Source organism: Cnephaeus nilssonii, assembly GCF_951640355.1.
Source record: "Cnephaeus nilssonii genome assembly, chromosome: 3".
In the NCBI taxonomy this organism is placed as follows: domain Eukaryota; kingdom Metazoa; phylum Chordata; class Mammalia; order Chiroptera; family Vespertilionidae; genus Cnephaeus; species Cnephaeus nilssonii.
In genome coordinates, this window is record NC_137074.1 from 9576916 (window position 1) to 9591995 (window position 15080).

The 15080-nt window shown below is 45.2% G+C and overlaps 1 protein-coding gene across 1 annotated transcript in view; it reads right to left on the bottom strand.

The window, feature by feature from the left end:
• Positions 1–850: 850 nt before the first annotated feature.
• MCM3AP (minichromosome maintenance complex component 3 associated protein) overlaps positions 851–15080 on the bottom strand; it is a 49000-nt gene continuing 34770 nt past the window's right edge. Inside the window, exons 24-29 of the mRNA XM_079766572.1 lie at positions 10293–10683; positions 8938–9195; positions 8094–8223; positions 6043–6249; positions 3596–3746; positions 851–2518 (exon numbers count right to left, since the gene is read on the bottom strand). Coding sequence (XP_079622698.1) covers positions 2360–2518; positions 3596–3746; positions 6043–6249; positions 8094–8223; positions 8938–9195; positions 10293–10683 — 1296 coding nt within the window. The 3' untranslated portion in view covers positions 851–2359. The remainder of the gene's footprint in view (positions 2519–3595; positions 3747–6042; positions 6250–8093; positions 8224–8937; positions 9196–10292; positions 10684–15080) is intronic.

Genomic DNA, 15080 nt, shown 5'->3' on the forward strand with positions numbered 1-15080 from the left:
AAGACACTGAAAACCTATTTGAAGAAATAATGACAGAAAACTTCCCCCACCTGGTGAAAGAAATAGACTTACAAGTCCAGGAAGCGCACAGAACCCCAAACAAAAAGAATCCAAAGAGGACCACACCAAGACACATCATAATTAAAATGCCAAGGGCAAAAGACAAAGAGAGAATCTTACAAGCAGCAAGAGAAAAACAGTTAGTTACCTACAAGGGAGCATCCATACGATTATCAGCTGATTTCTCAACAGAAGCTATGCAGGCCAGACGGGAGTGGCAAGAAATATTCAAAGTGATGAATAGCAAGAACCTACAACCAAGATTACTCTACCTAGCAAAGTTATCATTCAGAATTGAAGGGAAGAAAAAGAGCTTCACAGATAAGAAAAAGCTAAAGGAGTTCATCACCACCAAACCAGTATTATATGAAATGCTGAAAGGTATTCTCTAAAAAGAGGAAAAAGAAGAAAAAAGTAAAGATAAAAATTATGAACAACAAATACATATCTATCAACAAGTGAATCTAAAAGTCAAGTGAATTAAAAATCTGAGGAACAGAATAAACTGGTGAATATAATAGAATCAGGGGCATAGGATGGGAGTGGATTGATAATTCTCAGGGGGAAAGGGGTGTCTGTGTGGGGGGTACTGGAAGAGACTGGACAAAAATCATACACCTATGGATGAGGACAGTGGGAGGAAGGTAAGGGCAGAGGGAGGGGTGGGAACCGGGTGGAGGGGAGCTATGGGGGTAAAAAAGGAGAAACAACTGTAATAATCTGAACAATAAAGATTTATTTAAAAAAAGAGAGAGAGAGAGAAATAGGCCCTGGCCAGGTAGCTCAGTTGGTTGGAGTGCCATCCTTATATGCCAAGATTGTAGGCTCAATCCCCGGTTAGGGCACATATAAGAATCAACCAATGAATGCATAGGTAAATGGAACAAGAAATCAATGTTTCTCCCTCTCCCCTCTCTCTAAATTTTTAAAACAAGATTAAGAAATAGCATTATTTATGTTTTTATTGATAAACATGAAGTTGATCACTGAAGATATCCCTAAAACAGTTGACTAGTGTTGGATATGGGCAAGTGGGGACTGGCTGGTGATTTGGTGGTATTGGGATGAGGAAGTTCAGTTCTTTGCTTCTGCTTTCTCAGTGAAATAAGAAGCAGCCTGTATTTAGGAATGTTGGAGGTTTGAAAAGAATGAGAAGATATGAAATAGTCTTCTCAGTGTCTAGTGGATGTAGGATTATAGTAGGGAGATGCTGAGTGCCAATTTAAGATTGGTGGCCATACCCAGCATCACCAAGTCTATTAATACCTCTTCCTGTATATGGCTCAAATTTATTCCTTCTCCGCACACCAACTGCCAGCAAACTCAGGATTATACCCTTCCTCTTTCACCCGGATGACTGCAGCACCCACCTTTTAAGAATCCTACCTTGTGTTGCTGACCTTCCCCATATGCCTTATTTATTTACTTTTAATCCTAACCTGAGGATTAGGGTTAAATCAATTTTATTGATTTTAGAGAGAAAGGGAGAGAAACCTCCAACGTGAGAGTGAAACATTGATCAACTGCCTCGCCCCTGACCGGGGATCAAATTGGCAATCTGGATACGTGCCCTGACCGGGAATGGAACCCACAACCTTTTGGTGCACAGGACAACACTCCAAACAACTGAGCCACACCAGGGTCCCATATGCCGTTTTTAAAAGAAAATGTGACAAGTCACTTCTCTGCCCAATATCCTCCAATAGGTGATTCCCTTAGCGTTCAGAGGAAGGCAGCCAGGGTTTCTGTGGTCTGGCCTATCCCCTCACTTGACAATACCAAAATGGCACCTCTGGGTTTTCATTACTCGTACTCTCCCCACCTACACCCCTGCACTCCTCTCCAGAAATTCTGCTCTCACCTACAGCCAATCCTCTTGTCTTCCCACTTCTGGTCCAGAAACATGCCCCAGGCACATCCTCAGAGAGGATGTTCATATACTGTTGGCTCTTTCAGATGTGAGTTGGATGGGCCTCATTACTGATGACTGGCATATCTGGGACTGCAACTTTGCTGAGACAATGAATGATGGCTTGTTACTCAGAGAAATGTAAGCTACAAACTCACTCAGAGCATGTTGGTGGGTGACAGCCTGAGGAGATCATGAAAACAGGTAAAATCAAAGATGTTACATAGGAGGAAACAGCCTACTATTTTAAAAACGGGGAGATCTCCTTAGACATTCAATGTTTTATTTGCATGATTAACTGTCACTTTTCCAATAGTTCATCAAACATCAAGAATAAGATTATTTCAAGGAAATCTTCTGGATAGACCCTCCTGCTCTCGAGTCTGCAGCTCAAATGTCCACCATGTCCAGCAGTGCAGAGATATGGAGCTCTGAGGCAATTTCTTCTTCCCTTGAACTTCGGATCAGCCTTTCCAGGTGCTTCAGCCGTTCAGTCAAAGATGTGCCTGTTGCCTCTGACAACTGCCGTTGTTCCCCCGTCCGTTCATTCTGTATAAATAGGAAGAAACTAAACATAGTTTTGGGATATCCATAACCAAGATACATTCTCTGTAAAGGCACTAGATTGGGCTCATGTTAGAAATCTTGTCTGGGGCATGCTGCACTCAACAAACTCCCCTCTTTATACCTATCATAGATCCTTCCAGCCTCTTCCAGCACATATACATACACCTGGTATCATCTGCACATGAACTGTTGCTCTGATGATTCTACCATGAACTTTCAGCATTAGTCATTTTTATAAAGTATCATTTCAGGAGCTACAAGTCACTTGAAACTCCCATCTTTGGATATTCAGTTTGTTTCCACTTTTATGCGCAGTATAATTAATGCTACAGTGAATAAAAATACATTAATTTTTGTCATATACATTAATTTTTGTCATAGTAATTTCTCTAGGGCAGAATTATTAAGTCAAAGGTTACATATATTTTTAAGTTGTCTGCCAAACTGATAAATAGAAACAGTATGTCTTAATTTACTTTCCCTCCCCATTAAAGGACTTCTTAAAGTCAGCTCCAAAACATACCTTTTACCTGTCCAGCATTAACTATGATTAAAACTCTGGTTCTGCTTCTTCTACCACTGAAGCAAAGATAGTGAGGTAGAGAGATCTAGCTTTGGAGCAAATCAGGTCTGGCTTTGAAAAGCAGCTCTGCCGCTGACCAGCTGAACATACTTGGATGAGGTCCTTGACTTTTGTGCACTTAACCTGCTCAGGGAAAGGTCGCCCAGAAAGGAAGGTGTGGGTGATGCCACAGCTGGGACAGTATGTGCTCCATAAACAGAAGACACTGTCATCACCTTGTTATTCTCAAGCCCTTACTGAATGTCAGCACACAGTGGTGGGTTTTATTCAATTCTTCAGCATGTTTCAATTCCATTCTTCGTTCATTTTGCAAGCAGAAACTCAACATTAGTTGGGCCTCTATAACTGACAGATTAAGTTTAAGAAAAGATCTAATTTAAGCTAATTACTTATTGGTCAGTATAACATCACACGATGAATCAAGCATTAGTTTGTGTCTAACTCTAATATAAATGCCAAATGTACTCTCTTCTCACCTGTGGGCTAGTAGTTGTGGATGTTTTAATCACAGGTTGGATAGTCTGAGGCAGAGACACCAGAGTCTGAGGAAGGTAGAGGGGAAGGGAAGTTGAATCTGTAAATGTTTCCGAGTCTTCAGACAACCACTGCTGAAGTTGATCTTCAAATCTAAAACATGTGAACATTAGGAAGCAAAAAATTAACTATCATTCACTTTTTCTCTACCTACATACTTTACATTGTTTAAAGCATTGCTTTTTACTAAGTATAGAACTAAGTTATGACATCAATTGATAAAATTATTTAAAAAATTATCATCAGCCCTAGCCGGTGCTCAGTGGTTAGAGCATCGGCCCAAGGACTGAAGGGTCGCAGTTCGATTCCAGTCAAGGGCACTTACCTCGGTTGCAGCCTTGATCCCAGGCCCCAGCTGGGGCACATGCGGGAGGCAACCAATCGATGTGACTCTCACATCAATATTTCTCTCTCTGTCTCTCCTTCTCCCTTCCACTCTGCCTAAAAATCAATGGAAAAAATATCCTCAGGTGAGAATTAACAACAATAAAAAAGTTTAATATCGCCCTGGCCAGTTTGGCTCAGTTGGTAGAGCATTGGTCCAAGGACGGAAGGGTTGTGGGTTAGATTCCCAGTCAGAGGCACATACCTTGATCGCAGGCTCCATCCCAGGCCAGGTCAAGGCTTGTATGGAGACAGCCCATCAATGTGTGTCTCTCACATTGATGTTTCTCTCTCTCTCTCTCTTTCTCCCCCCCCCCCCCTTCTTTCCTCCCTTCCACTCTCTCTAAAGATCAATGGGAAAATATCCTCAGGTGAGGATTAAAAAAAAAGTCTTCTCTTTAATTTATACATCCAACTTATACTTAATGAGAAAGGTGGCATTTAGCCAAACACAATTGTTTTTATATGTTACTCAACATTATTCATAATTCTCTTTTACTTTATTTTCTCTGGCTTATTTTGGATTTTTGTGTCTATAATTAATTCTTATCTCTTGATGTAATATCTAAAGGTATCGATTGCTATTTACAATTTTAAATTAACTCATAATAATATCCTACTGCCACCGAACATTCTAGAGCTGTCCACTCCATACAACTGTCTCTTCAAGAAAAACAATCTGATCCAACTGTTTAAATGATACAGACTTGGGACAATCTACTTTTAGAAATCATGATACATTCAGTCATTCTTACAGCATATATTTATCAAGCCCCCACCAAATACTAGGCACATTCTAGATACCAGGGATACAGCACTGAAACAAAGCAGATAAGGTCCAGGTCTAAGCAGCTTATACTTTAGCGAGGGGAAACAGAAGGGACACATATCTGGGGAAATGTGGTCTGAAGGTGAGAAAGACAAAGTGAAGACATGGAGACAGGGGGTGCTGGGAGGACAGGCAAGGAGGGACTGGAAGTGAGCATAAGGTGAGCCATAGGGATATCAGGGTTTGGCTGTGGAGCCCTGGGCAAAAGGAGCAGGGAACCAAAAGGCCTGGCTATGCAGTCCCTGGGGTGCTGGAGGAAGGAGCAGAGGTCAGAAAGGAAATGGTAGGCAAGGCACAAAAAGCCTTGCCCACCTCATAAGGATTTCGCCTGTGGTTCAGGCTCAGAGAGGAAGCCACTGGAAGGTTATGAGCAAAGGAATAATATGACCTTGCCTCACACTTGAAAGGCTCACACTGGGTCGGCCAAGGCTAGAGTATGGGCTACTGCAAACATGGTCTGATTCTGAATGTTTTGAATAGGATTTGTGGATGGACTAGATGTGGAGGGATGATTTCAAGGCATTCGGCCTGGCAGCTGGAAGGATGGAGTTGCCTTCAACTGAGAAGACCATTGTAGGAAGGGAAACTGGGAATTGGATTTGGAATGTTAGCTTTGAAATGGCTATCAAGGAAGTGGTAGGATATTCAAATCTGTAGTTCAGAGAAAAACTCAGGGTTTGAGATATATATTTGGATTTGTAAGAATATTAATGTTATTTAAAAATCCATGAAATCACTGGGGTGTATGTACAGATAACACAGGTGCAAGGGGCAGAGAATGAGTGAGGGGTAGTGGAGGAGAAGAAGAACCGACAGGAGTGGCCTAGAGTGTGACCAAGGGGGCAGGAGAGGGACTAAGGGCATTCTGGGAGCCAGGAGGGAGGGAGCAAAGGTGTGGAATGGTGCTGGGACTCAGGTTCACGGTCAGTTCAGCTGTGCGGCGGGCAGTGATCCTAACCAGAGTAGACGTGAGGGGCAGAAAGGGGCTACCAGAAAGACTGGAAAGGAGAACTAGAGAAGTGAGAACCGCTGTTTCTGAGTTCACTGTAAGGGAGCAGAAACACGAGGGTGGTGGCTAGAGGGGGAAATGGGGCCACGGTCGGGAAAAATGCCAGAAGACTGCCTTTCAAGCACGAAGTGGCTTAAGGACACAGTGAGTGGAGGGAGGGGCTGCACCTCTTGCTCTCCTCTTTTTCCAGTAGAAGACTGCTGGACAGACACTGGGCCAGGAGCTCCTGGGCAGAGGATCCACGCATCAGGTCCTCCGTGCTGGGAACCAGCCCCTCTCGGCCACACTCTGCACCTCTCTTCCCTTTTCGGTGCACGTGAAGTAACGGAGTGGGAAACTTGTTTGCAGCAGGATGAAAAGTCTTTGTTTCCAAGCTGTAAGTACATGTTTTGAAACACTTATGATCAGAAAAGAGGGAGAAAGGGTTTCTCAGGAAATAGTTAGATGTGGGTGCAGAGAGAGCCTGAGACCCACCCCTTCCTGCTTCCAGCTTCCCTCATGGTCAGGGCTTCCCTCAGGTCAAGTGCAGGGCTAGGAGGGAGGGCAGCCCCTGTCTACGGGACTTGCGGTATCCTGGGCAGCTGGCCTTGGGGCATCCCTATTCTGTGTGTTCCTTCTCATCCCTGGATTATCAACAGGTCTCTACTCCCCCTATTATTAGCAAGGTTCTTATTTTTATATTTAGCTATTAAGTCCATCTGGAGCTAATATTTACAATCAGTGGGAGATAGCGAAGCTAACTTTTTTTCTAAACAGATGCCAATGTCTGCCTCCCCATCCCCTAATTTGGCATTGTATTTTTCTCACATATGGTTCTGTGTCTGGACTTTCTATACCGATCCATTCGCCTACTGTAACTTTACTATTATGTTTTAACATCAGAAAGAGCAGGCCTTCCTTGTTATCCTTATTCAAAATGTTCTCAGCAATTACTACACATTTTCTCATCCTGATGAATGTTAGAATTAACCTGTCAAGACCAAGGGGAAAAATCTTTTGGGTTTTTTTAAATTAGAAATACCCTGCCCTAGCCGGTTGCTCAGTGGTTAAAGTGTTGGCCCGGTTGCAGCCTTGATGCCCGGACCCAACTGGGGCGCATGCAGGAAGCAACCAATTGTTGTGTCTCTCTCATATCAATGTTCTCTCTCTGTCTCTCCCCTCCCTTCCACTCTGTCTAAAAATCAATGGAAAAAATATCCTCCAGTGAGGATTAACAAAAAAAAAGAAATGCCCTAACTTTATAGCTTAAGAACTGAGAATTTTATAGTCCTGTGTCCTCCCAACAGCAAGGGTAGCTTGCCCCTTATTTATGCAGGTTTTCTTTGCACCTTCAGGGGCCTCAGAGTTCCCCTGACAGGGGTTTAAGGCCTCTCCAGGTCAGTCTGCTTTCATGTTACAGGCATATTGCTGCTGTGCATGGGATTTTTTGTACCTGGTAGATCAATCTATCTAATACCTTTCTGAACTCTGCATGACTCTAAGGGTATAACTTGATCATCTTGAACTAACAACTTTACAATCTGGAAATGACAGTTTCTCCTTCCTTTTGATATTTATGCCACCTGTATCCCTGCACTGGGCAGGATTTCCAGGACAAAAGTAAACAGCAGTGACATCAGGGCAGCTCAGGCTGGTTTGACTTTAGTGTTTCTAATGTTTTACCAAGAAGAATGGTTTTGGGGGCAGAAATATTTTTTAAACCCAAGTTTGAAATTTTTATTAGGAATGGGTATACATTTTTTAGGCAGAAAAGGATATAAAAGCATGTCATCAACTATTAAATGAGCACTTATTTTTCTGTCATGGCACCATATTACAGGAGTAGATTGCTCTTTGTTGCTACTGCTTATCCTGGATAAAGCCTACTTGTGAATTTTTATGTACTGCAAGATTGCATGTGCTGACACTTTATTAAGCATTTTTGAACTAGATTTGTGAGATGTCAGCTTTCTTTTGTCTGCACTCTCCCAGTTATGTTACGATTTCAGGGTCAGATTCATCTGATAAATGAAGTGAGATGCTTGCTTTTTTCTGCTTAAGAACCATTATCTACTACATGGGAATGATCTGTTTCTCAAGTATGTCACAATCTACCCACAATGGGCTGGATTCTGTGTACAGGGTATGAATTTCTGTCTGTGTACCCTGGACGAGAACTACATAGTTTGTTCTGTTGGGTGGAGGGATGACAGAAACACACAATGAACACAGATCTCACCACTCCTGATTCAGCTGGAGCTCCTTCTGCGTCTGCATTCTGGCTTGTTCCCACGACATAGGAACATCATATGTCTTCAACTGGTTTTTAAAAAAATATACACATATCTGACCATCTTCACTCAGTGCCTCTGAGAAAATATGAAAACAAATTTTAAACAAATGTTAAAAAAAGCAATAGGTGACCACGTGACATTTGCTTATAGTCACTGATTTCAGGAGAAGCCCCTCTGAGTTGTCACATGTTACATGACTCCCATTTGAGCCAACATGCTCCAAGTGTCCGTGGGTCACTCAAGGTTCAGTCAGGCTCATGCCCAGAGTGTGGTATGGCAAGGACAACTACTCAGAGCTACAAACTGTCTTAAACTTAGAGCCAGCCTAAGGGGCCATATCAGGGAGTTGAATCCTGGCTCTCCTGGAACCGTCTTAGCCAGGGGTCCTCAAACTACGGCCCGCGGGCCACATGCGGCCCGCCGAGGACATTGATCCGGCCCGCTGGGTGTTTTTGCCGCCGCTGCCTGTCCTGCTTAGCAGCCGACTCGTCCCGGGCCCGCAGTGCGCATGTGTGGAATGTGCGCCGCACTCTCTGACTCCCCTCCTTCTCTCTGAGGGACAGTGAACTGGCCCCGTTTAAAAAGTTTGAGGACCCCTGGTCTTAGCTCTTCCCAATGTTTACAAGTCACCTGGAAGTCACGGGCTTACAGGAGGGAGTCCCAAGGAAAGGAAGAGTGGTGACCCACAGGAAAAGAAACAAATATCATCAAGTAAGCTGCTTTCTTTGCTGAAATTGGCCCAGTCGAGTCTCATGAGGAGCCAGCCCCATAGTGCCATACGTTAACTACCTGATGTGACAGGAAGCCTGGGGGGCGTCCAGTCCCTCAGCTTGTGGTTGATACACAAGGCAATGACGTCATCCCACGGGATCTCAGCAACTGAGGGCCCTGCCTCCCAGCCAGGGGAGGGGTTCTGGCTCTTCCACCTGACATAAGTTCTTCGGAGCAGGCTCTCCACCTGGGACTGGAGGACGGGCTGCGTCTGGCAAGAGCTGGGGATCTGGGAGGCATACTGGATAACCATGGAGCACACAGGAAGCCAGGGAGCTGGAGAGAAAGCACCTTGTGAGTCACTAGGTTTGGCCGAAGTACAGGTGGAAATCTACATGAAATGTTCTTCACTCTATATTAACTCAGGAGAAGGCAACCGTGTAGTTGAGAAGTCTGTTCTCGAATCTGAATACAATAAATCATAGCTGTTCAGGAAAGAGCATCTCCCTCCCCATGTCCTGACAAGGGACGCAGTTTCCTTAGACAAAATTCACAACTAAGGGTTCCCCCAGGGATTCTAATTGTACAGGACCAGGAATCTGTACTTTAACAAGGACCAAGGTGAGGCTGGTACATGAGGTCCTGACTTCTTCGGGGAAACACTGACCTAGCTCACAGCACAGAGGGTTTGCGCTGTGTGCTTTGTTTCCCTTTGGATTCCTTCAGAAATGAGCATCTGTTAGACCTATTGAAGCCCACACCCTGAAATTTAAAAGGGCACCTGAGCCCTATTTTCCATGCAGCCCAAGTGGCCCTGCCAGGGCCCCAGGCTGTACTACATAGCAGTGAACCGCCTTCTTCCCTCCTAACAGCATCAACAAGGGAAGGGCAATCTACATGCCCAGCCCAGGGGACCTGGAGATTGCATCAGAACAGCCCAAAGGCTTCAACCGCACAGCCAGAGCCACAGAACAGAGGCTTCTGGCAAAGAAGGAACACTGGCTTTAAGTCAGCACTGAGTGTTGTGGCCCCAGCAGTGTGGGGACAGGACTGCATGGTCCCCACACTCTTCACCCTCATACCCCACGGTGCAGGCAGGACAGGACCTGCTGTCCACTCACAAACTCCAGGCCTTGGGGTCAGTGCTCCTCCCACACCACAGACCACCTTCCTCCCAGGGGTCAGCAGATACCCACAGATTGCTCGATTGGCAGTGAAGGGCCAACTGTCACTTCACAAAACCCCTGCTCACTCTGACTCCTACACCCAAAGGCAGGTGCAGAATAGGGACAGGGGACACAGAATGGAGGCTATAAGAACCTCACACCAGTGCCCAATACCTGCCAGACTGCCACTGCAATAAAAAAGAAAATGGGTGCTCTGTTGCCCCCTATATTCATCCCCAGCCATCACCCCTCAGCCTGAGCACATACCGCCCGGGGGTGGAAGGTCCATCTGCGGAAGCTGAAAGCCCAGCACAGCCTGTTTCAGCCAGGCCAGGTGCTCCGGGGCATTCCAGTGAAGGTGAGGAAGCAGCCGGCTGCCCCCTGCCTCAGCAAACTCGGTGATGGGCCAGGACAGGTCGCAGAGCTGCTCGGAGGACACCACGAAGGCGAGAAAGTGCAGAACACTGTTGAACAGCTCGATGATGGCACCAGGCTCCTGAGAGGCCAGGCCGCCCAGCCGCCTCTCTTTTCTGTCATGGAAAAACCGGCCGCTAAACTCACGGCCAACCCCATCTTCCACATACTGAATGAGGGTCTGGCAGCAAAGGTCAAGGGCACAGGGGCAGTGGGAGACCAGCCACTGCACGGCCTGGGAAACCTGGGAAGCAAAGACAATTGGAAGAGACTCGGTTAAGCAGGTCATGCTGTTTTTCAGAAGGATCTTTCTAAAGGAGCCCCACCCACAGCCGCTTGGGCAGGTGCCACCGGAGCACCAGCTTCTCAACCACGCTGGGGAGCAGAAGCTTCTGCTGCAGTGGAGTTTGGCCTCCTAGGGCCCTGGAGACATACAGCGAGGAGCCTAGGAGAGGGGTTCCGAGTCCCACCCCACCCCGAGGTGAGGCTGCAGGATCACCCACTGGAAGGGCTCGGGCTTGAAGAAAACCAGCGCTGCACATCCTCTTCACCATGCAGATAGGGAAACCACGTCTTCCAGTTCTTAGAAGGACTAACAGCTTCATTATATGCCTGGATGCTTTCACATCCTGTCGTTATCTTTCTTCCTATAGTTACTTTTATTTAATTCCCGGCATTTCTTTTCCTAATATAAACGTCAGAACAGGCTTCCTTTTTTAAGGAAACTTCTGATAACATTATTTCTTCGTATATTTCAAGAACCTCCCTACAAAAATAATTTATGTATCTGACCTTCAAATATAAGACATGAATGGCCATATTTTAAATCCATACCGATAAAACCCCTAAAAAAATGAAATGAACAGCCCAGCCAGTGTGGGTCAGTGGTTGAGCATTAACCCATGAATCAAGAGGTCACTGGATCAGTTTTTCTTAAAAAGATGGCGACCGGCAGGAAGGTAGGGAGAGAGAGAGTGTGAGTGAGGAACCCATAGAGGAGAGTGTAGATGTGTGTGGTGTGTGTGTGTGTGTATGAGATAGGGTCAGTTAGATTCTGCAGGTCTTCCAAGGGGCTCCCGAACAGGGCAGCCCTAGACGGCGGAGCCCCGCGCACAAAGCGGACACTTCTCGGCGGTTGGTGCGGACGCAGAGACCACGCCATCTTGGGAAACAGAGCTGCCTGAGACTCGGATCCTGGCTTCTAACACAAACCAGGACCCTGCAGCCACTGGGGACAGAGAACTGCTATCACAGCTTCAGACAAACAACAAGAATCCAGACTTCCCGGCAGATTTCCGTGAGTCAAAGAGCCTATCCCCCTCCTCGCAGGCGCTGATAGCACCAGAGTAACTGATAGACCCGCCCCTCCCCCAAGCTGCTCACGGGCACGCGCACAGACAGCGCCATAGTAACTGATAGACCCGCCCCTGGCCCAAGCTGCCGAGCTTTGCGCAGGGACTCGCTCCCTCTTAGGGAATTTGGCGCGCGCTCGCGCACAGGACAGAAGCAGCTCCCCGTCAGGGAAATCTGTCAGTGCGCACAGAGGGCTCCCCTTCGGGGAATTTGGCTCGCGGGTCACAGCTCCCCCTTCGGAGATTCTTAAGAGGGGCTTCCCTTTGGGGAATTTGGCGCGCAGGACGGACTCCGCCCCCCTGCTGGGACTTTGGGAGAGTGCACTGAGCCGGCTCACCTTCAGGTTCTTAAGAATGTGCGCTCTAGCCGGTTTGGCTCAGTAGAGAGAGCACACACAGGACGCAGCCCCACTTCAGGGAATTTGGCACGCCGGACACAGCTGCCTGGGATCCCTGACTCACAGCGCATTCACACTAAGAGCCAGCGACCCCAATTGTTGGTGCGTGCACACACAGGGACCCTGATTCTCAACGAGAAACCGCACAAGGCAACAGAGACTTTGACACTCGAGTCTTGGTGCAGACACAGGGAAACTCTGACTCCTGGCACATGCTAAGGATCTCATTCTCGGCACATACCAACAGTGTGGTGCAGACAGGGCCCCTGATTCTAAATGTGCACACGAGACCACACAGAACACTGGGGACACTGATCCTGGGCAAGTCTGGTTCCCACCAACCAAAGGCAGCCACACGTCCTAGTGTCAGTGCACTTCAGTGAAACTAGGGTGGAGCGAAGTCCCCACAGCACACGGCCCAGGTCCACGCAAACAGAAGCTTGAGCTTTCTGGTAATAGCCAGAATGGGGAAACGAAATAACTCACAGAGGAAAGAAAATGTGGAGTCGCCAAGAAAGGAAATTAGTGAAAATGAAGCTTGCAACATGACCGAAAAGGAGTTCAGAGTAATGGTCATGGAATTTATACATCGGATGGATGAGAAAATCAACAACTTATGCAAGAATCAGGAAGAAATGAAAAGTGATATAGCTACAATCAAAAACACCATGGAAAGTTTCAACAGTAGATTACAAGAAGCAGAGGACCGAATTAGTGAGTTAGAAGATCAGGTACAGAAACAAGCTCAAGCTGAACAGCAATTGGAGAAAAAAATTAAAAAGCAGGAGGAAAGCCTAAGGGAACTTCGGGACAACATGAAACGAAGTAACATGCGTATAATAGGGCTGCCAGAAGGACAAGAAGAGCAGCAGGGATTAGAAAATCTATTTGAAGAAATAATGACAGAAAACTTCCCGGATATGGGAAAGATAAAAGTTACGCAAGTAAAGAGAGTCCCAAGCAGGATCAACCCCAAAAGACCCACACCAAGACATGTCATAATTTCAATGGCAAATATAAATGATAAAGAGAGAATCCTAAAGGCGGCAAGAGAGAGACAGAGAGTTACCTACAAAGGAACACCCATCAGATTGTCAAATGATTACTCATCAGAAACACAACAAGCTAGAAGTGAATGGAAGGAGGTATACAAAGTGTTGCAAAGCAAAGGACTGAATCCAAGAATACTATATCCAGCAAGACTATCAATCAAAATTGAAGGGGAAATCAGGAGCTTTGCAGACAAAAAAAGCCTCAGGGAGTTTATCACCACCAAACCAGCAATGCAAGAATTGCTAAAGGGAATACTGTAAAAAGAAGAAATAAACAGGTAAGAAGGAATACAGACACAAAAATAGATATGACTGCAAACAAATACCTTTCAGTAATAACTTTAAATGTAAACGGACTAAATGCTCCAATCAAAAGACATCGAGTAGCTGAATGGATAAAAAAACACGACCCATATATATGCTGTCTACAAGAGACCCACCTCAGAACAAGAGACTCACACAGATTGAAAGTGAAGGGATGGAAAAATATCTTTCAGGCAAATGGAAATGAAAAAAAAGCTGGGGTAGCAATACTTATATCTGACAAAATAGACCTCAAAGTAAATGCCATAACAAGAGATAAGGAAGGCCACTTCATAATACTAAAGGGAGAAATCCAACAAGAAGAAATAATTCTGGTAAACATATACGCTCCCAATATAGGAGCACCCAAATACATAAAAAAACTCCTGGAGGATATCAAGGGAGAGATTAATAGCAACACAATCATAGTAGGAGACTTTAATACCCCACTATCACCACTGGACAAATCCTCTAAACAAAAAATCAGCAAAGAAACAGCAATCCTAAATGACTCACTAGACCAGATGGAATTAATTGACATCTTCAGAACATTTCACCCCAAAGCCACAGAATATACATTCTTCTCAAGTGCACATGGGTCATTTTCAAAGATAGACCATATGCTGGGTCACAGGCAAAGTCTCTTCAAATTCAAGAAGATAGAAATTATATCAAGCATCTTCTCAGATCACAGTGGCATAAAACTGGAAATCAACTACAATAAATACAATCCAAAGAAATCAAACACATGGAGACTAAACAGCATGCTATTAAACAAGGACTGGGTCACCAGAGAGATCAAGGAAGAAATAAAAAACATCATGGCAACAAATGACAATGAAAACACAACAATCCAAAATCTATGGGACACAGCGAAAGCAGTCTTGAGAGGGAAGTTCATAGCTCTACAGGCCTATTGCAAAAAACAAGAAACAATGGTAATAAATTACTTAACCCTACAACTCAAAGAGCTAGAAAAAGAGCAGCAAGAAAAGCCCAGTGTAACCAGAAGGAAGGAAATAACAAAGATCAGAGCGGAGATAAATGACATAGAGACCAAAGAAACAATACATAAGATCAACAAAACCAAGAGCTGGTTCTTTGAAAGGATAAACAAGATTGATGGACCTCTAGCCAGGCTCACCAAGAAGCAAAGAGAGAGGACCCAAATAAACAAAATCAGAAATGAAAGAGGTGAAATAACAACAGACCCTGCTGAGATACAAAGGATTGTTACAAAATACTACGAACAACTCTATTCCAACAAACTGGACAATCTGGAGGAAATGGACATATTCCTAGAAAAATATAACCTTCCAAAAATCAATCAAGAAGAATCTAAACAGCTCAATAGGCCAATAACTATGGACGAAATTGAAGCAGTCATCAAAAAGCTTCCGGCAAACAAAAGCCCGGGGCCTGATGGCTTCACAGGAGAGTTTTACCAAACATTCAAGGAAGAACTAAAACCTATCCTCCTCAGACTATTCCAAAAAATTCAAGTGGAAGGAACACTTCCAAGCTCCTTCTATGAAG